Source organism: Gorilla gorilla, chromosome 3 (genome assembly GCF_029281585.2).
Source record: "Gorilla gorilla gorilla isolate KB3781 chromosome 3, NHGRI_mGorGor1-v2.1_pri, whole genome shotgun sequence".
NCBI classification, from domain to species: domain Eukaryota; kingdom Metazoa; phylum Chordata; class Mammalia; order Primates; family Hominidae; genus Gorilla; species Gorilla gorilla.
Window position 1 is genome coordinate 115,587,083 of NC_073227.2, and position 23,993 is coordinate 115,611,075.

Consider the following 23,993-nt stretch of genomic DNA (forward strand, 5'->3'; position numbering starts at 1 on the left):
TCTCATTAGTATTATTTTTCCGTTTCAGAGATAGGCACAACTTCAGGGCTTAATTTTTAAAAATTCATATACATTGAACCCATATATAAGTCCCAATTGCAACAACTGAAATATGCCTCTTTCAACACATGCAATAGAGAGTAAAACTTTCAAATGACTCAGTGTAGTTTGGAGGCCAACAAGGACCACCACCAAACTGGCAGCTATGCCACTTGTCAAATTAATGTGTGCTTGGACTTGTAGGACACGGGGTCAGTTAGGGCAATAGTGTCAGATTCATATAAGGATGTCTCCTAATAATCATTTAAAGGGTAACCTGTTTTTAGAGTTTAGGATTTATTTGTTAACAAATGAAAGACACAGTATTAGTTTTCCTCAACACTGTGATCTAAGATGATGGTGAGTGCTTGCAATCTCTTCTGGGTCACAGAGTCCTCTTCCCCAAAGAGAGATATTTTCAAAGGACGTGGTATTGTGTGTTGCTAATGAAAAGTCATGGTATGCATCTGATTTGTAATACTTCATTAGCAACCAATAGGCGTTGTTCTAGCAGAAACAAAAAGTGGAAAATGTAGGACTTGATGGAAAGTTTATAGGATGAAACCAACTGACACCTGTTACTCCTAAAACGTGTTTTTATGCAAGGTGTGTGGGCATGGCTTTTAGGTATGTCTATGACTTCATCATGGAATGGAAAATACATATGTAAGGGGCACAGGCTCACAGACACAGAAAAACACACTCTCTTCTTACACTCACATTTTTCGCATATCAGCAAGAACAATAATAAAATTGATGGCACATTGTTAAGTCATACCATCTCTCTCTATGATAAGTGCCAGACAAAATAAAGCAGTATTTCTGATTTCTTGAAAGAGAATGACAAAACTAAACCAAGCTGCCTGTGGCTTTGTCCAATGGGGCATTCTAATTGACTCCCAAGTCATTAATCAGTTCCCAATCAATCTATTTTGCCAGCAGCAGGCAGTTAGGACTCTATTACCAACCATTCATCATGCCATACCCTAATTCACTGCACCATTAGCCATGGATTAGGCCTCTGTTAGAATAACTTAGTGCCAATTGCTAAATGCAAAGAATTGTTGTTATTCACCTCAGCCACTGGGATCCCTTCAGGTGGTCGACACTGGAGTAAGACTTCCTGTTCCAAAGACACTTCCTTTCCTAGCGGTTCCTGCTCAAATGTCTTCCGTAGATCTGGAACGTAAAAGTGACAAAATACATGTCAAAATTAAACAACATTTTCTCATTTACAGAGAGTACAAAAAATTTTCTGGCTTAGTATTTTATCTGTGCTTTTTTTTCTTTCTTTTTTCTTTTTTTTTTTGAGACAGGGTCTCACTCCGTGTCCCAGGCTGGAGTGCAGTGGTGTGATCACAGCTCACTGTAGTTTTGAACTCCTGGGCTCAAGCGATCCTCCTGCCTCAGCCTTCTGAGTGGCTGGTACTACAGGTGCATGCTAGCATGCTTGGCTATTTTTTTAAAAAATTTTTTTGTAGAGATAGAGTCTCACTATGTTTCCCAGGCTGGTCTCAAACTCCTGACTTCAAGTGATCCTCCCACCTCAGCCTCCCAAAGTGCTGGGTCTACAGGTGTGAGCCATGGTGCCTGGACTTGCATTTTTGTTTAACCACATGTTGTTAGCACTTTACTATAATCTGGTGACTATATTATGTGGAATAAATTGTGAAATTCAGAGGTTATGAACTGTTCCTACTTTAAACTTCAATGGAAGCCTTTGGCAGTCCTTATTTTAACAATTAATAAAGTTCATTAATTGCTTTTTGTTAGGATTTTTTGATCACCAATTATGATGATCACAGTTTTAAATCAAAAGAACCCCATTCTCTTGATTCTTATGCGTACAGATTCCCTTATGTATATACATATTTTCCTCTTTTCTCACAATGGATACTACTGAAGCTCCAGTAACTCTGGAATCTTTTGATTAATACTCTAAGTGAGTTTCCATTTCAAAGTGGAAAACAGAATGCTGGAATCTATAAGGAAGAAACATAACTTCTTCAGGTGTCTCAAGTACAAGGCAGAGAAAAGAGAATTGAGAACAGTCCCAAGATATCACTACATTTAATCATATGGCCATTCTTTAATTAGAAGACTAGTCATTTGTGCTCAAATATCCCAGGCATCTAATTATGTATTTATATAGATATAGTTGATACAGGAGTATGCAGCTGAGTTTTACAAATTGTTGTTGGATGGGCACAAAAATGTTAGAAGCCAGTTTGTCATTTTAAACACATCAGAGGCACATACTTCAAGAGATAGGTTTAACTAAATCATCCCTGAATACCATATAATTATTTTGTTTTAATGGTTTGGCTTTAAACTCTATATACATTTAGTCTAATTTCTGAAGTTAGAAAATTAATTTAGTCATAGAACTTTGAAGCAGCATTTTTTTAAAACGCCTACAAAAATTTTATTTCATGCACGTACAGCTCAGTTCCTTCCATTAAAGAGTTATTAGAATTTTACCCAGTGAATTTTAATAAAAAATTAATGCCTCTGTTCTGTTATCCCAGGTCCCTGATAAAGACATAAGAATCTGAAAGCAGCATTGCAGTGGATTGAACTAGCGAGTGGAAACCTGAAGACTCTAGAGCAGTGGTCCCTAACCTTTTTGACACTAGGGACTGGTTTCATGGCAGATAATTTTTCCACTGACTGCTGGGGTGCGGCATGGGGGGGATGGCTTTGGGATGAAACTGTTCCACCTCAGATCATCAGACATTAGTTTGATTCTCATAAGAAGTGTGCAACCTAGATCCTTCGCATCTGTAGTTCACATAGGGTTCATGCTCCCGTGAGAATCTAATGCCGCCACTGATCTGACAGGAGGCAGAGCTCAGGTGTTAATGCTCACTAGCCTGCTCACCTCCTGCTGTGCGACCAGCTCCTAACAGACCACGGACCAGTACCAGTTCTCAGCCCAGGGGTTGTGACCCCTGCTCGCAAGGTATATCCCTAATAGAGCTCTACCAGAAAGCACCTGGAAAAAAATGCACTGAGAAAGGACTGCATTGTTAACACATTTGCCATATTGTTGAATTTCTCAGCAGAAGAAAACCGTCAAGATTATAAAGGTTGTGAGAAAATTATAGATCTATGAGGGTCTGAGGCAAGACAAGAGACCTCCAAATGTGATAGAATTTCTATCAGAAAAATGCTTCTAATTTGATTGTCAAGACATTGAATATATTGTAGAAATGAACATTTGGGGCCAGGCACAGTGGCTTATGCCTGTAATCCCAGTACTTTGGGAGGCCAAAGCAGGTGAATCACCTGAGGTCAGGAGTTTGAGACCAGCCTGGCCAACATGGTGAAACCCAGTCTCTACTAAAAATACAAAAATTAGCTTGGCATGGTGGCGTGGGCCTGTAGTCCTAGCTACTCGGGAAGCTGAGGCATAAGAATTGCTTGAACCCAGGAGGCGGAGGTTGCAGCGAGCCAAGATTGTACCACTGTACTCCAGCCTGGGTGAAAGAGTGAGACCCCATCTCAACAACAACAACAACAACAACAACAACAACAACAACAACAACAACAACAACAAGAAATGAACATTTGGAATCCACAGAGTTATCGTAACTTTAAAGTTATCTAAACCATGTCATTATCTTACTTCCAAAAAACATGTTGACCAAATTACCTGGAGCCTCACAGCATGATAATCAATGGCAGCCTTAGAACCTGCTGATATGGATTTTCTACACTTTGCCACCCCACACATCCCCCTGACATCTCTTTTGGTTAATTTGTACTCTTCCAATGGAAACATTAAGAATTTTCTCTTCTGATGTGGTGGCTTCTCTTGTTTTTTTGATCTGCACTGAGATAAAATTTGATGAAACACCAGATACCAATAAAAAGAGCAGCAGTGAATATCATTTATGAGCTTCAATGTTCTTGACAAGGTATATCTTGTTTGTAAAAAATGATTCTGAGAAACTTCTGCCTGATGTGGGGTTGGGCAAAGACATAATAACTGGAATGAGTTCTCAAATTAAATAACATAGTGACTCACTCTGATTTAAATTAACCAAGATATCACAAAATGAGGGCTAAGAACAAGAAAAAGTAAGGCATATATGTATTTAAATAGAGCAATTTCATTTAACATTTATTCATTGTCTCCATATGGTAGACATTTTATTAGGTACTTAGGATGAAGATGTACAAGACACAGAAAGAAGACTAGAAAGGTAAGCTGAGGTGTGCTTATGAAAAGCCTTTCTGTCATGCTATGGAATGGCAAACCCTCAAAGGAGCAAGATCAGAGAACAAGGGTGTCCATCAGAGTGACTGATGGAGTGAGGCGGTGGTGAGGAGCCTGAAGTTAGTTAGGGACTCATTTGAATAAACCATGAGGGATGATGGGGTCCTGAACTCAGCTAGTGATAGAGGACAGGAAGAGGAGGAAGCAATTCTAGAAATAAATAGATCATACCTTGAAGAAGATGTAGGTATTTGGAGAGCGCCAGAAGGCAAGGATAATGTTATATTCTCAGCTACTGCATTGTTAACTTGGTACAAACACTGAGTGGCATAGTATCAAGATGGGCAGGGAAGCAGAGAGAAAGATAAATTCATTTTGGTACATGTTAGGTTTGGCATATCTATGAAACATTCAAACTGAAAAGTATAGTAGTCTAGATCATGGTTCCTAAACCTCAACCCTATTAATTTTGGGGACTGGGTAATTCTTTGCGGTACAGTTGTTCTTTGCATAGCAGGATACTTAGCAACATCTCTGGACTCTACCTGCTAGATGCCATTAGAACCTCTTCCCAACCTTAACAAAATAAATGCCTTCAGACAATGCCAAATATCCCCTAAGGGGAAAAGGCACCCCCAGTTGAGAACCACAGGTCTAGGGCTTGGAAAAGAAGGCCTGGTAGGATTTCTTGTGCTTCACCAACTAGGCAATCGCTGAAGCACTGGAAACAGATGGCATCACCAGGGAGAGACTGCAGCATAAAAAAAAGAGGACAGTGACATTCAAGAGGAAAAGCTGTCATCCAATGATATAGAGTGAACAAAGCGGTAGGAGAAAACCCAAGGAAGTTAGTGTCAGAGCAGCCAGGAGGAAAATAAAATTTTAAAAAGTGGGGAGGTCGATAGGAGAAATGCAGTGAAGGACTCAGAAGTACTCATAGGAGAGAAGTCATTGGTCTGGGAAGTTTAGGAGTGACGGGGAGCAGAAACCAAGCTGTTATGAGGAGTGGCCAGGAAGTAGGGAAATGACCATTCTGGGTACTGTAGGGGCGGAGGGAAAAGTTCTCCTTCGCCCTCTGAAGGTTCACTGGAAAATCAACTAAGTCACAAAAGGCAGATTAATTGGAGAGAAGACAGACAAATTTTATTTAACATGTACACATGGGAGCCTTTGGAATGAAGACATAAAGATCCAGGGATAATTGTCCATTTTTATGCTTCCGTTCAACAAAGTCTGGACAGCCATGTAGAAATATGACTGGACAAAAAGAATCTGACCTAATGTTAACAGACCAAGTGGAGAGGCCCAGCAAGACTGTGGGTCTAGATTCTTCCTGGCCTCTCTGAGCATTCATTCCTTCCTTCATCTGGGTGTCAGGCAGGACCCTCTCTGGAATGGGGGTCTTATGACCTATGATCACACAAGGTAGGTTAGATAAATTTTTTATGGTCACTTTTTACACAAAATGGAGGATGGAAATTTAGAATAATATTTTTCAGTTTTGCGGCTGGTTTTGGACTAAGGGGGTTTCTATGACTCGCCTCGGGGGAAGAGGGATTGTCTTTTCCATGGCTGGTCTTGGGGAAGAATGGACTGAGAGACAGGAGGGCAGGAGAAGGTCAGAGAAAACTTTTGCTTCTGAGGCCGTCATTTTGGGGTATTGTTTTCTAAGTCCCAACGGTATCTACTACTCTTTTCCAAAATTTTAAGGTGACAGAAGTTAGTAGCACCATTAACGGGCAATGGGTTTGAGTGCAGCATGCTGTAATTCTTCTTAGAATATGGTGCAATTTTTGGCACAGTTTTGTAATTCTTGCCATATAAAGGCACATTTTATGTAGACCTTTGTTTCCTAATTGAGAATGGCGACAGCTACAGGCATCTACTTCCAGAGACAGGTTTAACTAAACCATCACTGAATACCACAAAATTATTTTAAGGGTTTGGCTTTAAGCTCTATGTAAATTTTATCTAATTTCTAGAATGATCTCACATTTAACCCCCTACAAGGCAATACTTCTTCCTGAAAAACGCTTTTAATTCCTGCCGTAAAACCTCCTCTCTGGCTTTCAGATTGTGTAATGAGCATAGGATATATCGCGGCCGTGCAGCACAGAAGCCGCTCATTTCAGCATGCTGCCTCGCTACTCTGCGAAGGGAGGGTAGATAAGATTTTAAGCATATCTTTTATCATTTGCAGAGATGTGATAGAAGGCAGGCCAGTTGCCTTGCAGGCAGAGTGAACACAAGGGTGACGAATGAATAAGAATGAAAAACGGACACTTGTCAGCTGGGAATTAGATGTAAAACAGAATGGTTCAGAATAATGTGGCCATTCCTGTCAGAAAAAAAAGACGAATTTCTGCCCTTGGAAGACCTTTAGGATTCTACATTCTGCTTTCTTTCCATTAGTTATAAGACTGCTACTAAAATTAAGTATGAAGTCCTTTCATTAATAACCTAGATTACTTTCGCAAAGTCAACTTGGCATGCATCTAATTTAGTCATTGATTCTGCCAATTAAAAGCTATCGTCATATGTATGCTTTCAGAGAGATGTTTACTTAAGAACATGAATATTGGCTTAATAAATCCATACACTGAAATCCAATTAGCAGATGTAGAATCAGACCTGAAACAATATAGATTTCTATTTTCCATTTATACATAACCAAAGAAAGTCCCTTTGGACACACACATGTGCACACGAAGTCTCATTTTTTGGGGGGTAGAATTTTGATGCTTTCAATGATTTTTTTTTTTTGCACAATATACTGTGGTTACAAATTAGCTGTGATGCAGAATACACGAATTCATGGCACTCTGCAAACATTAGCTCTGCTTTTTGACAATGCAGTTAGCAGAAAAGAAGACTCACTGGGAGACAGATTTTCTGGCCTTCAGTTTCCATATTTACGAAATGAAAATGAATTACTAGATAATTCTGAAGGATGCTTTTGCTGTAACGACCTATTACTGAACAGACTGAGATTTTAAATATACATTTTAGGGGGGAAAACTTATCCTTTGTGGAGTAAGGTACTTCTTGGTTGCCATTATGTGTCCAAGAGAAATAATAGAAGAAATTGTTTCAAAAGTCAAGGAGTTGACGCATCTTTGAAGACAACAGCTTATAATATTCTCCTCAGAACAACTTTCACAGAACTTTTTGGACACTTGGATCTACAGGTGTGTGTAAGAGTTAGAAACTAGGGAGAGAAGTGGGTTACAGAAATTTGATATTTAAAAAAAATAGCAAATTCTTTGTATAAATCCTGGAGAGTAATGTAATATAATCCACAAAAGCAGATGAAAATTCAGGCCCTGATGATTGTAAATGCACTAAGAATTATTTTGACAAAACTAATTGTCTGTCTCCACGGGACAGAGAGGATAGGGGAGGAAAATGCCTATCCAAAACAGTGTGGAAGAAAGCCCGTCATGCCAATGTGCATATTTACAAAAGGGGCAGAACATCCTGCCTCTTCCCAGTGCCATCTCTTGAGCAACTTTGCCTGTCACTGTCTGAAAAGGGTGAGTGTGACCTATAATAGGAAAGTGGAGGCTCTATTGTCATGGGTCATACTAACATCTCTCCACCTTTGAGCCCTGCTGATTTTAGAAGACTAGGAGAAAATATCAGCAAAAGCATCTCCCTGTGGTAGCTAAGCAGGCAAGTTGTGGATACTATTGCCTTGAAGAAGATAAGCATGTTTTTATTCTAATTTAAAAATGATTTACATTCATTAAAAATATTTATTATCTCACCAAAGGTACTTCATTATGCAGAAAGATTTATTTATTAGAATAAAATATTTTTTTCTATCCATCGTTAAGCACAGAATAACTTTTTTTAAGAAAACAAAATATTGGTGATGTGATAGACTGATATTATGAAGCAAGTAATTCTTCAATGGGTATACTTCAATAGACTATTCTAGTGGAAATCTAAATCCTTAAATTCCACAGAATGATAAGACATAAATGATATGTTACATTATTACTGTTGTTCTTTTTTTAGACTTCATCAGGTTTTGTGAATATTAAAATAGATATTGAATCTGAAAAGTTTGGAAAATTATAAAGCACAACATATGTAATAAATTATTATAATTACATTTATTATTACTCAGAGATCTCTGAAATGAAAGGTGATTACTCATCTGCACAAATTTTGTACACATCGTTCTCACACACACTTTGGCCATAAGGTCCATAAACTATAGTATCTAATATTCCTTATTGTTCTTATGGAATTTCAGGTTTATTGCTGTTTTTCAAACTGAGTGTTATGACCCTTGAGAGGGTTATAACATCTATTCAGTGGATTAAAACCTAGCATTAAAAAGTATGAAACTGAATGAACAGAAGTTATCAAGATATACATAGTCTTATAGATGTGTTTGTGTATATACACTCATATGTTTCTGTGTGTATGGATGTGGGTATGTGTCTAGTGGATCATGATATCAACCTATTTTTTATTGTAAGTCAAAAAGGTCTGAAAACCACTGGGTAGGCTAACACTGTGGCTGAGAACAAGGTTTTGGCATACACAACCCTGGGTTTAGGTCCTGACTCTACCACTTGACTATCCATTTGACCTTGAGCACATTGCTTAACCTCTTCCTGCCTCAGTTTCATCAGCTTATAAATGGGTATAATTTCACAGGGTTATATAGGAAGGGTCACCTATAAAATTCTAAGCACATGCCTAGCATATAGTAAGTGCCCAAAAGATAATAATCCCCCACTCTACTTTTTCCCCGAAGTATTAATAAATTTTATTAGGCTATACATTTACTGTTATCACTACTAATCAAAATAAACATAACCAAGTGAGACAAAGCAATTGGGAGGGCTAATAATTGAAGGTGATATTTCATAAAGAGATATGCAGGTATTACCCTGCTGTGCTTGATTAAACTGCAGATTCCACACTCAGGTTGGGCCCTGGGAATCTACAGTTTTAACAAACTCCACAGGTGTGTTTTCTGCATAACACTAAAATCTGAGAAGCACTGGTTGATGAATTGATTCATTGATTATGGAACACCAAGTTACGCATGGCACTGTGTGCACTGTAGGAGGCTGTGGGGAGCCATGCAGATCTGCTTCTGCATCGTGGCTCTAAATGCCTGGTTTACTGGGTCCCTGTTGGTGTTTCCACAGTGTCCCAGAGCTCACTTTTGTACCACTGATGGCTGACATTGTCTAGCACAGGACTTGAGTTTCATATGTCTCCAGGGGCCATTCAGGTAACAAATGGGAGAAAGCTAAGCATAAGATTTTTTTTCTTGAAACATGACACCTACCTGGGTTGTCTTTTGTTTTCTAAGTTTTAATGGAGATGTGGGTACAAAACCAATCAATCAGCTTCCTCTTTACTCTCGTTACTTAGCTCTGGCTGCATGGTGCCAGTAGGAATGCAGGCTCAATGGGCCACAGACCCCAAATTTGATGACTAACAGAAGTTGGTAATGTGGATTTTTATGAGATTTTTTTTTCTAACTGTATATGTTGTCAGCTACTTAAAACTTTATCAAAATACTTGTGTGGGCCAACATTTTGAGGACTAAACCAAAAAAGTGGGATGCCATATTGCGCCTGTGGATTGCTACTTTGAGACCAATGGTCCAGATAATTCAATGCTGAAAGTGTCAAGTTACCTTAATGTTTCTTGTGGCCTCTCTCTCAACTCAAGAGAAAATCCCCAGAGCCTTTTGCTTCTGACTTTCAGACACTTAACCAAGAAAGCCAACAAGAGATGTTGGTGAGTAAAGCTGTTTTTGTTAGTAGGATTGCATACATAACATTTCATAAATTCATATTTTATAATTATTCACTTATATTCCTTTACCTACTTTCAGAAGGAATGTTAGGCAATAAATGTGGGCACTTCAGAAGATTAGCTGACATTTTTAATAAGTGTAAACCAATAGCACCTGAGTTAGGAAAAGAAAAAGCTTCTTGATGGCTGAAAAAACACTTTGCAGTCATTTCTGTAATTCTTGATGATTACTTAGAATAAAAATGTCTCTACATTCTTTTCGGAACCAATGTTGTCATTTCTACAATTGCTTTGAGGAAAAACCTGAAGCTCTTTCAGGTATAGCAGGAAACAGTTAAGAGTGGTTATGATCTTTATTATTGTTCTTTAGAGTAGGAATGGCAAATATTTGGAACCACTGCATTCCCTTCCAGCTCGTGTGTCTATACCTAACTGACCATGATATTCTTTTCTCCAGAGTCTGAATTTAGCTTCAGGATCTGCTCCAACACAGGACTCTGGGAGGCCACAGCGGAGCAGGGATTAACAGGCAAGATGCAATGAATCTGCATCCTCAGCCTAGAGTTCACTGCACAGAAACTCCTGATATACAATGTGTCTGCACAGTTATGGCCATGTTTTTATTAGATATCATGTCACTGCTTAGTTTTACTTCAAAAAACAAACTTAATCCCAGCCTTGAATGCTACATTTTAAAATTTAAAAAAATACTTTGAGATTAAATAAATCTTGGTGCTTGGTGCTGGGTACATAGTAGTGCCTTAGTAAATGCTGAGTTAAATTCAGTTCCCAAAATAATCTGGCAATTCCCTTTACTGAAGGCCTGGAAACAATTTCCCTTATGATATATAACTATAAAATGTCTTACAAGTCACACAGTCCAGCCCCCTCACTTTACAGATTATTTATTTATTTAATTATTTAGTTATTTTTTGAGAGGGAGTCTCGCTCTGTCACCCAGGCTGGAGTGCAGTGGCGTGACCTCTGCTCACTGAAAACTCTGCCTCCTGGTTTCACACCATTCTCCTGCCTCAGCCTCCTGAGTAGCTGGGACTACAGGCACCCGCCACCATGCCCAGCTAATTTTTTTGTATTTTTAGTAGAGACGGGGTTTCACCGTGCCAGCCAGGATGGTCTTGATCTCCTGACCTTGTGATCCGCCCGCCTCAGCCTCCCAAACTGCTGGGATTACAGGCGTGAGTCACCGTGCCCGGCACTTTACAGATTATATAACTAGAACTGTGAGAGGCTAACTCACTTATTCAAGCTCACCAGCTGTTTAGAAGTGGGTTACTCCATGATGTGAATTTGCTGGAAAATGGATGCCGCGTAGCAGCTGTATTTGTTTCCAGTGGAAATTTCCACAAACTTCCTGGCTTAAAACAACAGAAATATATTCACTTGTAGTTCTAAAGGCCAAATAATTGAAATCAGTTTCACTGAGCCATAATCAAAGGGACAGCAGGATTATGCGCTCCCTCTGGAGGTTCTTAGGGAGAGACCATGACTTGCGTCTCCCAGATTCCAGTGGCTGATGGCATTCCTTGGCTTGTGGCTACATCCCTCTAATCTCTACCTCTGTGGTTACACTGCATTCTCTTCTTCAATCTGTGTCAATCTCCCTTTGTCTTTCTCTTACAAGGCATTTGTGATGACCTTTAAAGCCCACCTGGGCAACGTAGGAAAATCTCTCCATCTCGAGATTCTTAACCAAATCTGCAAAGATCCTTTTTCCACATAAGGTAATATTTACAAATTCCAGAGATTAGGACCTGATGCCTTTGGGGGTCATTATCTATCCTACTGTGGTGGTTACAAGCATGGAGCCTGGATCTGCTCTGCCATAGTTTAATCCTAGTTCTGTACTTACTGAGGTTGCTATGTTTTCATTTCTTCATCCATAAAATGAAGATAATTCTATTACATATTGTATAGGATTACTGTGACGATTTTAAAAGGTAATATAAATAGCACACTTAGGACAGTGCAGTTACATAGAGTCCTCTGTCAACGTACTCATTTACATACCCACTTCCTCCAGCCCCTAAATCAGCATTGCTGTCAAGTGTTCACAGAGTTGATGGTTGTACTGATATTTATTTCTTTAAATTTTACTAAGAAGCCAAACTCCAAATATCAGAAATAAGCTTCTTGCTTCCCAAATTGAACTGGTCTTGACAAAATGGCCCTCGATCTGTGGAAATTCTGTACTTAGAAGAGCTTCATGTTGTTATCTGCTGCTGGCCAACTTACTCACTTTCTGACCTAGGCCTGACCCTGCATTAAGCAAATACAGCTGCTGTACTATGATTCACATTTTCATATTTTCAGGTGCTTTTCAGTTAATTCTTTTTACACATTCACTGAACAATGGTGTTGAACACATTCTAATATTTTTTTTAAAAAAGCTGTTTTAATATATTTTCAAAGTGCTCCTCTAGCAAATAATTTCATGGTCATTCAAAGTAATAATACTGTGTTCTTAAAGGGAAAAAAATGTATCTTTCTCCCAATAATGATGGAAAGTGCTAATTATGTTGTCATAGCAGAGTAGAATTTATGCTTAAATCACCAAATCTGGCTGTTAACAGGAAATAACTGCTGTGAACCAACCAGTGAAGCATATTTTGGAAGAACTAGGTTGGCCTTCAGAGCTTTGGGCATTTATTAAAAGTGAAAAATGCCTGACTTAATGCCATAGAGCCCTGAAATGTTAGCTATGGTTTTCTTTTCCAGGAATAGTGTATCTGATTTTTGCTGGAATTTTTAAAAATAAAGAGAAATATTATTATGCTAAGCAACTCTTATTGTGGTTTGTAAATATAAAGGTTATAGAATATTTTAAAAATTGAAGCTCGGTGCAGTGGCTCATACCTATAATCCCAGAACTTTGAGAGGCCAAGGTTGGGGATCGCTTGAGGCCAGGGAGTTTGGAATCAACCTGAGCAACAAAGTGAGAACCCCCATCTCTACAAAAAATAGAAAAACTAGCAGAGTATGGTAGTAGGTATCTGTAGTCCCAGATACTAGGGAGGCTGAGGTGGGAGGATCGCTTGAGCCCAAGAAATTTAAGGGTACAGTGAACTATGCTCATGCCACTGCAGTCCAGTTTGGATGACAAGCAAGACCCTGTCTCTGAAAAAACAAATTAAAGAAATAAAAAGGTTGGTGGTGTTTTTTTTTTTTTAACTTATCTTTCCTTCTCAAATATTGTAAACAGTAAAACAAACAAAAATCAACTATATGCAGTTCCCTCTATAGTTTGAAAAGTCAAGAATGGTTGTATGTTTTTTGCAACTGTGTGCAATGAATGGACTGCAAAGAGAAAAGTTTGTTTAAAATTCAGATTCAGTGTTTCCTAAACAGGTGACATGGTCAAGTTAGCTAATATTTCCATGATTCTGTTTTGTTATTTACAAAATGAAGATAACAGAACTTACTTCATAGGATGTTATATGAAGATTACGATAGTTAACATGAACAAGGGTCTTATAACAGAGTTAGGCATACAGTAAGCATATAATAAATGTTGGCTACTAGGACAGAGACTAAAGAAGAAAGAATAAAGACAATCGACTTTGATTTTTTTCCTGTTGTTTTATAACCGCATTTTGCTTTTGTAAGGGGTAAAGTTTTCATTCTCTCTTAGGAATTTACCACAAACACTTTCATAATATCATAACTCATAACCAGGAAGAGAGGTTAGAATGATCTGCAGCAAGTCAGCAGAAAGGTAAGCTTGGTAATTTCTTCAGTCGTGCCAAGCGCTGGCTATCACTTACTGCACTGAGATCATTTAAATGAGAGAAATTCCAGGGAACAAAGACTCTTTAGAAGGAAGGACAATTTCAGCCATTCTTCGTTATTTCTTGACTTTTGGGCATTTATAGGACAAACACATTTGTATTCAGATAGTCTTGTTAAAGAGTTTTTTTAAAAAATAAATATTTCAGCTAGCACTCCAAATGACATCCACTACAGAAAAGAGGAAGAAAAAAGATCCATACAAGCCACTCTTTTATATTCACAATGCATCTTTAGTTTCAGAAAAAAAATGATTATATGTCATCACAGTATTTTTTAAGGTATGCCTTAGGGATAAATAATAAGAAATATGCCAACTTTATGGATGAGGAACCTGACATACCAAAAAGCTAAGGCTCTTTTCTCAGAGTACAAAAAAAAGAATGCAATGATTGCAGACAAGCTGTTTTCTTGCAAATAAGCATTTTAGCCATAAACTTCACTTTTCATACAGCATAAAACATACTTTAATAACACATTTTTGTCCAGTGTGTTACCAGCCCTGCCTATAACATACGTATAGATGATTTCCCCCAAAATATGACTTATGAGACTGTGTTCTATGAATTTGTTGTCTACCTCTCAGAATAAATATGAGCTATAAATGCCTAAGAATTTGTGGGGCATCCATGAAACTTGGGAACTTCTGACCATCTACAAAAGCAAATATGTTTGAAAAAATATAGACTGACACAATCAGGTATACATTATAATATTTAATCTTGAAATAGGAATAACCTGATAAATTAATACAACTGTCAAGATTTATATAAAACAAGAGTATTAATTAATTTATTGTTTAAACATTTTTCCCTTATCTAAAAATGTCTAAAGTATGTATTTAATCTTATCTAATTCAAAATATGGCCTCTGTTACTTATAATTGGATTAATGTGGGCTTTAATGGTTGTTATACAAGGTATCATACTACAACTCAGAAATGTACCTTAGTAAAAATGCCATTTATTCTGGTGTACAGGGGAGCCTGCTGAATCCTGCCAATACATTTGGCGTTAGGCTACTAGAACTGTTTATAGTATGACCTTCATCTTTCAGGATGCTTGTTTAAAGAAATGCATTATTTTTGTTAAATTGTATAATTAATTTTGTTTTATGCCAAGTAGAGTAGACAGGTAGAAAATAAAAAAGTAACACATAAGGCCACAAATCAGGACTTCTGTACATGTGAACCAATATAATAATTCATGAGATTACATATATATATACACATATATATACACACATATATATACATGTATATACACACACACACACACACACACATATATATATATATACATAAATTTTTTTTGTTTTTTTTTGAGATGGAGTCTTGCTCTGTCGCCCAGGCTGGAGTGCAGTAGCGCGATCTCAGCTCACTGCAAGCTCTGCCTCCCAGGTTCAAGCCATTCTCCTGCTTCAGCCTCCCGGAGATTACATATATATTTAACTGGAGATACTTAAATATAGAAATGTCAATTCATTCATTCCTTTATGATATTTCTTGAGTCCCTACATTGTGACAGGAATCACCCTAGGTGTTTTGAATTAATCAGTGAAAAAACCAAACCCAAATCTTTGCCTATGTGGACCTTACTTTCTAAGGGGGTGAGGGGGGACAGAATACAAACCATTAACTAATAAATAAGTAAATGTATGATGGTTTAGAAGGTGAGAAGTGCTATGCAGAAACGTAATAAGTACAAGAGTGTAGAGGCAATCACATCCAGCTACCTGATGTTCTTGAATTCCTTGGGGAAAAAAAGCATTTTTATTAAATGAACAAATGATTCACATTGAATAGTATCTTCGCTTTTCCCCATCATGTACTTTCAATTTAATTCAATTTTATTTCATTTATTTATGTTTTAATTTATTTATCAGCAGCCACAAGCAAGGGACGTCTTTTAGGCACTGGAGACAACAAGGAAGAAAAGAAAGTCTCTGTCCTTGTGAAGCTTACATTCTGGTATGGCAGATGGTTAACTCAAAAGAAAACAAATAATGATGAAGAAAAATGTTATGGAGAACAATAAAGCAGGATTAGGATTAGGCAAGTGACGGGGTTGAGGCCCGGATAGACAGACCCCTCTATAGGAGTGACATCTCAGTATAAATCTGAATGAAAGAAGAAAGTAAGCCAGTTTTAGACTTAGGGTAAGAATGTTCCAAGTGAGAAGAAACAGTTCTTGCAAGCAGCCTATATGTGGAATGAATCTATTGCATTCTGGAAACAAGGAAATGGATGTGGTTAGAGCAGACAAAGCAATAAGAAGAGAGGCAGGAAGCCAAGGTCTGTTTATGTTTCGGTATTATAAATAATAGTGAGCTTTTTTTTTTTTGAGACAGGATCTCACTGTCACCCAGGCTGGAGTACAGTGGTGTGATCATGGCTCACTGCAGCCTTGACCTCCTGAGCTCAAGGGATCCTCCTGCCTCAGCCTTCTGGGCTGAGAGTAGTATCCCAGCTGGGATCACAGGTGCACACCACCACACTTGGTTAATTTTTTTTGGCTTTTATTAGAGACGAGGTCTTGCTATGTTGCCCAGGCTGGTCTCAAACCCCTATGTGCAAGTGATCCTCCCACCTTGGCCTCCCAAGGTGCTGGGATTACAACGTGAGACATTGCACCAGTTATAAACATTATGCATGTAGAGAATAAGATGTTTTTGTGAATTGCCAGCTGATCTACAAATCCTTGTCTCCTCCTCCCTTCTTTGTACCCAGTGTACTGGTTAAACACATGGACTTGGATGCTGGCCTGACTCACTGCTCCATATACCACCTGTATAACCTCAGGCGATTTTTAATCTCCCGTTGCTCTCAATTTCCTCGTCTATAAAATGGGAATAATAATAACACTCATCACATAGAGTCCTTGCAAAGACTGAATGATCTAATACATAATACATGATTGAAACAGCACTTCCATTATTATCAGTATTATTATTCTGGAGCCTATCTGTCCAATGCAAACCACATGAGGCTTTCAAGCACTTGACCTGTAGCTGGTCATAACTGAAGCTATTGTAAGGGTACACACACTAGCTCTGAAAAACCAGTATGACAAAAAGAAAGAAAAGTATTTCATAAATACTTGTTGATATTGGTAATACTGTTGAAATGATAGTTTAGACATACTAGACTCAGTGAAATACATGATCGAAATAATTTTATCTGTTTCTTTTTAAATCGTGGCTACTAGAAAAGTGTAAACAGTATTTGTGGCTGGCATATTTCTATTGGACGCTACTGTTTTAGACAGTGTGCTGGATACTATAGACTCACGAATATGAACAAGACTTGATCCAAATCCACAGGTGGGTCACAAATGTAGTTATACTCTCAGTGAAAATGATGAGTGAGCTGTGAGAGGAAGCCAGGAGGGGCCACCTTGATCATCCTTAATTCTTTCTAGGAACTACCTTATTCCTCTTTGTGGCCAGCAGGCTTTGTGATGCTGGCTGTGATTTGTTGGTTTGCACACATGATCGAGAGGAAATCTGGAGGAGCCATCCTGCTGTTCCCCGGAAGATGAATCTTGGGTGCACGTAAATCCCATTATAGCTCATGACTGTAGGATAAGGGTGACCACATGGCGTGTTCTTCCATCCTCAGGCATGGGTAGAAGGGGTTGGAAATTACAGTCAAATTTTATGTGAATCAGCAGAGAATTTCAACCTCTAGGATTGACAGTCTAGCTCTGGGACATGAAATGGTAAAGGAAAGACAGACTTTTCAGTTTTCAAAATTTGCTCAGTATTGATGTTTCAAAATAAACATATAAAGTTGTTTAAAATGGTTATATCCATTTTTATGAACACCTATTATCATTCACTGAGCATTTGCACTGTGTCTGGCACTATGTCATATGTTTTACAAGTTTATCTCATTTAATCTTAAAATAACTCTTTTTCATGCTATGGTTGATGAAACTAAGGCTCACAGAGGTCAAGTAACTTGACTAAGGTCACAGTAGGAAGTCATGGCACTAGGATTTGAACATGAGTCAATCTGTCCTTCAGCTTGTGCTATTAACCACTCTCCTATGCTACTTTTTCCATCATATCTTTACCCCCGCAACACAACCACAACATTGTCAACAATGGTAACAGCAAGAGCGGCACTATTGAAACCCAAATTGTTCCTGAGGAAAGACCTTGTATGTTAATATTTTGCCTGAACCTTATGCTTTGGGATTCACTCATCAGCCTATAACAAGAGACACTGGAAGAAACAACCCCATGATGACACTGGGAGCTGTATTACAGTAAGGGTTCTGCACAGGACACCATTGTAGTGGCAACTTGAATTCTCTCGGAATAAACTTTTCTCTGAATGAAAACTACCAGACCCACCTAGGAAATTTGGCACTGCTGTCTTGTTAATGTGCAGGATTTTAAAGCAGATGTGTTATGTTCTCAGCACAGCCTGGCTGAATCCTAACTTTCATATTTCCATTTTTTCCTCTGCCTTGATTGTCTCACAAACCTATTTTTATATTTTACACGGTTTGAATGTGTGAAATATTGTAAGCAAGCTTAAATACATAAATTAATAGTCAATATTCATTTATGGTTTATAAACTGAAAATAGAGCTTTTTCATGAAAGAACTATGGGCCTCTCCACAGTACATCAAATGAGCATAAATCTAATTAGGCAAGAGGTAATCATACTTATTTAAGTTTAGCATCGTGGTGATCTTCACCTCTGATGAGTTTAAACTTAAGTTGCCATTTATGTGATGGCCCTCGGTCAAGTATTACTGGGCAGAGCACCACAGTTCACTTGATACAGGACAGAGTAGAAAACCCTTAAGTGGCTGGGCACAGTGGCTCACGCCTATAATCCCAGCACTTTGGGAGGCTGAGACAGGCAGATTGCTGGAGTTCACCAGTTCGAGACCAGCCTGGGCAACATGGAGGGACCCCTATTTCTACTAAAAATACAAAAATTAGCCACGGGTGGTGGTGCATGCCAGTAATCCCAGCTACATGGGGGGAGGCTGAGGCAGGAAAATCACCTGAACCCAGGAGACAGAGGTTGCAATGAGCCGAGATTGTGCTATTGCACTCCAGTCTGGGACAGGGCAAGACTTTCTCTCAAAAAATAACAAAAACCAAAAACTAAAAACCCCACAAACTTCTGCAACATTAGCAAGGGGCTGCTAATGATAAGGATCAGCCTGTACAGAGAGAATTTGAAAATTCAACCTTTTTTGTTCTCATTATGATGCATATCTTTATGAGTCAATCTTTACAAGTTAGGTGGGGTTCCTTCGGTACACACATATGAGTTCAGTTAGCTACAGAATTATAGGTGAACTGCTCTTGAATATTATTACATGAGGGTGAAAAGGTACCTTGGATAAACAATATTGACCTAGAATAAGAGTTTGTTTTTTTATTTGAAAATAGATTGAAAAGCCATGAAGTAAATAGCAAAGTTTATAGAACATACTGCAAAGAAAGGGGTCTTATACCTAGATGTACTTAATGTTTGTGTGCTGAAAAAGAATATATCTACTCAAACACATATAATTATATATATATGAAATTGGCACAACAATGATCTCTGCAAATTACTGAAAATTGAAGGCTTATTAACTAAAAATTCATTATTTGAAACTATGCAGCTCTTAAAGTTCAGCTTTAGCAAGTCAATGTAGTGTGGAATGTAGACTGGCAATTTTAAGTATATATTGTGCTTGCTATTAATGAATACATAGAAATGAAAGACAAAATAATAGCTTTCTATCCTTGTGCCTCCTTTGATTACAGTTTGAAACTGATTTTGAATTCAATTAAATCTTTGACTGAAATATTTGCTTTTTGTTCTTTTTAAACATGATTAAAAGTATTTTTCTTTATAATTAATAAAAAATCAATTCTTCAGAATTTGTGGCAGTGGATGTTGTGGTATGCTACCGGGATCCCCTTTCAGGCCTGGTCCCACCTGTTGGAAGTGTTGACGGTGAAAGTCTCAGCTTCTCTCTCCTGGAATCACCCTCAGTGGTGCAGAGCTGACTTGGCCCTGGTTACACATGCTGGTGGGGTAGGGAGTAAAGGAGGGTCTTCATCCACTGACTAGTCTATGTAAGGGAATCCAGGTCTGCTCACCCCTTCAGCCTCAGGGTGCTATAACTCTGAAGGGCCATGTGAGCTTCAGATTCCTATGGAGTCATCATGTGTTGTATTTGCTCTGCAGATCAATTTCTCCCTCTGCCCAACCATTGCCTTTATTCCTCCACCTGATATCCTAGTACCCTTAGCATATTGTTCCTAAGGGCACCCCTCAATACACTGGCTGCATGTATGACTCCATTTCACAGTATTTCATGGAGATTCCACTTAAGACAAAGAGAAAATCTATTTAGACATTCTCAGAGAGGAAAGATTAATGTCGAGCATTTGAACAAACTTCACTGGGAATTCTTTATAACAGTTTTAATTCAAAAAAATTGTTAAACATCTGTGATACTCTAGGTATTGTGCTAAGCAGGAGAGATATAAAATTAAGTACAATAGAATTCTTGATCTCATGGAACTCACTGGCATGAAACACAAATTTTACGAGTGAATATAATTGAAATGAGACAAGCACTATATTAGGAGTACGGACAAACTGCTCTGAAAGTATTGAGAAAGGAATGCCCAACCTCCTCCCTCTGTAAGGCAGGAATGGCTTCACTAAAGACATTTGAAAGAAATCCTTGATAAGGCTTAGCCCTTTCAAATCATCCTTTCTCTTCTTTCTCTCACATCACACATCCAAGGTCTCAACAAAAGCTGTTATCTCTACTTTTAAATATATCTGAAATCCTGGCCTCACCACCTCCACTGCTTCCAATCTACAGTAGCTTAACATCTCTCATAGCTGCAGTCTCATCACTGGTCCTCCTGTTTCTCCCCTTGCCCAGCATGGTCCATTCTCAACACAGCAGCCAGATGACTCTGCTAATGGATGTCAGATCATGAGTTCCTCTGCTGAAAAGATTCCAAAGTGTTCCCAACTTATCCTCAAAACCAAATATGGGCCGAGTGTGGTGGCTCACGCCTGTAATCCCAATATTTTGGGAGGCTGAAGTGGGCGAAATCGCTTGTGCCCAGGAGTTTGAGACCAGCCTCGGTGACATGGTGAAACTATATCACTACAAAAAAATGCAAAAAAGTAGCTGGGCATGGCGGCACATGCCTGTAGTCCCAGCTACCTGGGAGGCTGGGGTGGTAGAATCACCTGAGCCTGGGAGATTGAGGCTGCAATGAGCTGTGATTGCGCCACTGCACTCCAGCCTGGTGACAGAATGAGACCCCCATCTCAAAAATCAAACAAACAAACAAACAAAACCAAAGATAATTTCAACACCTAAAGAACCCTATGCCAACTGCACACACCCCTCCCATCTTTAGCCCAGGCCTTACCTTTCTGGCTGCATCTGTGAATATCCTCTCACTCACTCTTCTAGCCACTCTGGCCTCACTGCTGTCTTTGGGACCCACCAGCACACTCCTGCCTGAGGGTTTTTGTGCCAGCCGCTGTCCCCTCTGCCTGATTCCCTCTTGCCCCTCCTTCAGGTCTTTGCAACTGTCAACTTCCTCAGCAAAGCTTCCTGACCACTCCCTCCCAGCCCTACAAATTCCCTTTTCCTGCTGTATTTTTTCTTCGTGGCACTTACCATCTGCTCTAGACCTGATGATCATTCATTTTATTTAGAGTTTGCCTTTCCTCACCACAACATGAGCTCCATGAGGGCAAGGATGGTTGCATGTTTTGTTTCTAGTACCAACCCCAATACCCACAATTGTCCCAAGAACAGAGTGAATCTTCACTTAGTATTTGTCTAAGTGAACAATTACTAAGTGAACAAATACATACAAACATATACATATATATGTTGTGAAAGGTAGTAAGATAAGGGTGCAATGCTTCAGCATGAAACATAGCTGAAAGGCATGGAAATCAAAGTAGTTTTAACCTCGTGTGATTACAATGTAGAAATCCTTACCCTTCCGAGCTAGAAACATACGTTGGATATGTAAACCACAAAATGTGGTTGTTATTGGCTGAACTACCTCCCACTCCCCCAAATTCTGATGGGGAAGCCCTAACCCTCAGTACCTCAGGATGTGACTATATTGGGATATAAGACTTTTAAAGAGGTGATCAGGTTAAAATGAAGCCGTTAGGGTGGGCCCCAACCCAATCTGACTGGTGTCCTTATAAGAAGAAGAAATTTGGACACACAAAGAGACACCAGGGATGCGCGCACACACAAAGTAAAGACTATGTGAAGACACAGTGAGAAAGAGGCCACCAGCAAGCCAATAAGAGTGGCCTCAGGAGAAACCAAACCTGCTGACACCTTGAGGTTGCACTTTCAGCCTTCAGAACTGTGAGAAAATAAATTTCTATTGTTTAAGCCATCCAATCCATGGTGTTTTATTATGGGAGCCCTAGAAAACGAATTCAATGATATATGCCATTATAAGGAATTTTGCCTATCTCACATGTCACTATAAAATGTGAAGCAGGAATGGAGGCAAGATGAGAGGTGTATTCATCTGCTCTCATGCTGCTAATAAAGACATGCCCCAGATTGGGTAATTTATAAAGGAAAGAGGCTTAATGGACTCACAGTTCCACAGGGCTGGGGAGGCCTCATAATCATGGTGGAAGATGAAGGAAGAGCAAGGAACATCTTACATGGTGGCAGGCAAGAGGGCATGTACAAGGGAACTCCCCTTTATCAAAGCATCAGATCTCCTGAGACTTATTCACTATCATAGAACAGCATAGGGAAAATCCACCCCCGTGATTCAGTTAACTCCCACCAGTTCACTCCCACAACACATGGGGATGATTACAATTCAAGGTGAGATTTGGGTGGGACACAGAACCAAACCTTATCAAGAGGAGACCTAAGTTTTAGAAAGACTGTGTTTGTGGTAACAGGGAGGAAGGGCTGGAATAGAGAACAGACTTGAGCCATGGAGACTAACTGGAAGATCTGCAATGGTCCACATCTAAATGAAGAAGCAAGGGAGTCAGAGACAAGTATAGAATTGGGGAAGGCTTTAGAAGCAGGATTGATGGGACTTAGAGCTAAGTGATATTGGCATCCAACACAAAATAGAATTAGTAAAATGCAAAGATGTAAAGCGTTCAGAAAAGAAAATATATGGATTTCAGCACTTTCTCATGTATGAGAACATTTCTCAATATGAAACCTTGAGACAGGTTACATGGCATCCATGTTGCTTAAGACAGACAGAATATTTACTGAGGAAAGGGCTCTGCAAGCTGCAGCCTCCTTCTCCCTCGTGGTGATAACATGCATATTAGTGTATTAAATCATCTGAGAAGTTTTGCAATGAAGAAGCTTCTATAACTTTGTCAAAAAATATATTTCTTACATTTATTTGATTATGGAAGCCTTTTTTGCAAGGTACCTTTTAACCTCTTCCTGAACATGTATGCTCTAGAAATTAACACAATTTGGAAAACAGTGCTGTGTGTGGTCCAATGTACTAGAATGGTTCCAAAATAAATAGAGAAGCTTTATCTTGGTAATCTCTATTTTGAATAGGAAAACGACTCAACTTTGTCTTAAAGTGGTAGAATGAACTCATTCAAGGAATGATATATGGCATTGTAAGGATTGATTTTCCTATAGTCTAATTCCTACTAGATTTTTTAAAAAATCAAAATCTTTGGAAAGTAGCACAGTTCTTTCACATCCCTAAAGAAAAATTACTCAGTACCTTAAAACAAAAAATAAAAGGAAGAAAATTGAACTCACGGACATAGAGAATAAAAGATAGTTACTAGAGTCTGGGAAGGGTAGTGGCGGGGTTTTGCGGGGAGGTGGGGATGATTAATGAGTACAAAAAAATAGAAGGAATGAATAAGACCTACTATTTGATAGTACAACAGGGTGACTATGGTCAATAATAACTTAATTGTTCATTTTAAAATAACTAAAAGAGTATAATTGAATTGTTTGTAACACAAAAGGATAAATGCCAGAGGGGTGGATACCTCATTCCCCATGATGTGATTATTAGGCATTGCATGCCTATATCAAAACATCTCACGTACCATGTAAATATATACACCTACTATGTACCCACAAAAAT

General features: G+C 38.7%; 1 protein-coding gene across 2 annotated transcripts in view; it reads right to left on the reverse strand.

The window, feature by feature from the left end:
* Positions 1–23,993, reverse strand: part of UNC5C (unc-5 netrin receptor C) — a 391,985-nt gene that overhangs the window by 114,112 nt on the left and 253,880 nt on the right. For both annotated transcript variants that reach the window (XM_055385718.2, XM_055385717.2), the window contains exon 4: positions 1,115–1,218. In XM_055385718.2, the coding sequence (XP_055241693.2) occupies positions 1,115–1,218 (104 nt within the window). The remainder of the gene's footprint in view (positions 1–1,114; positions 1,219–23,993) is intronic.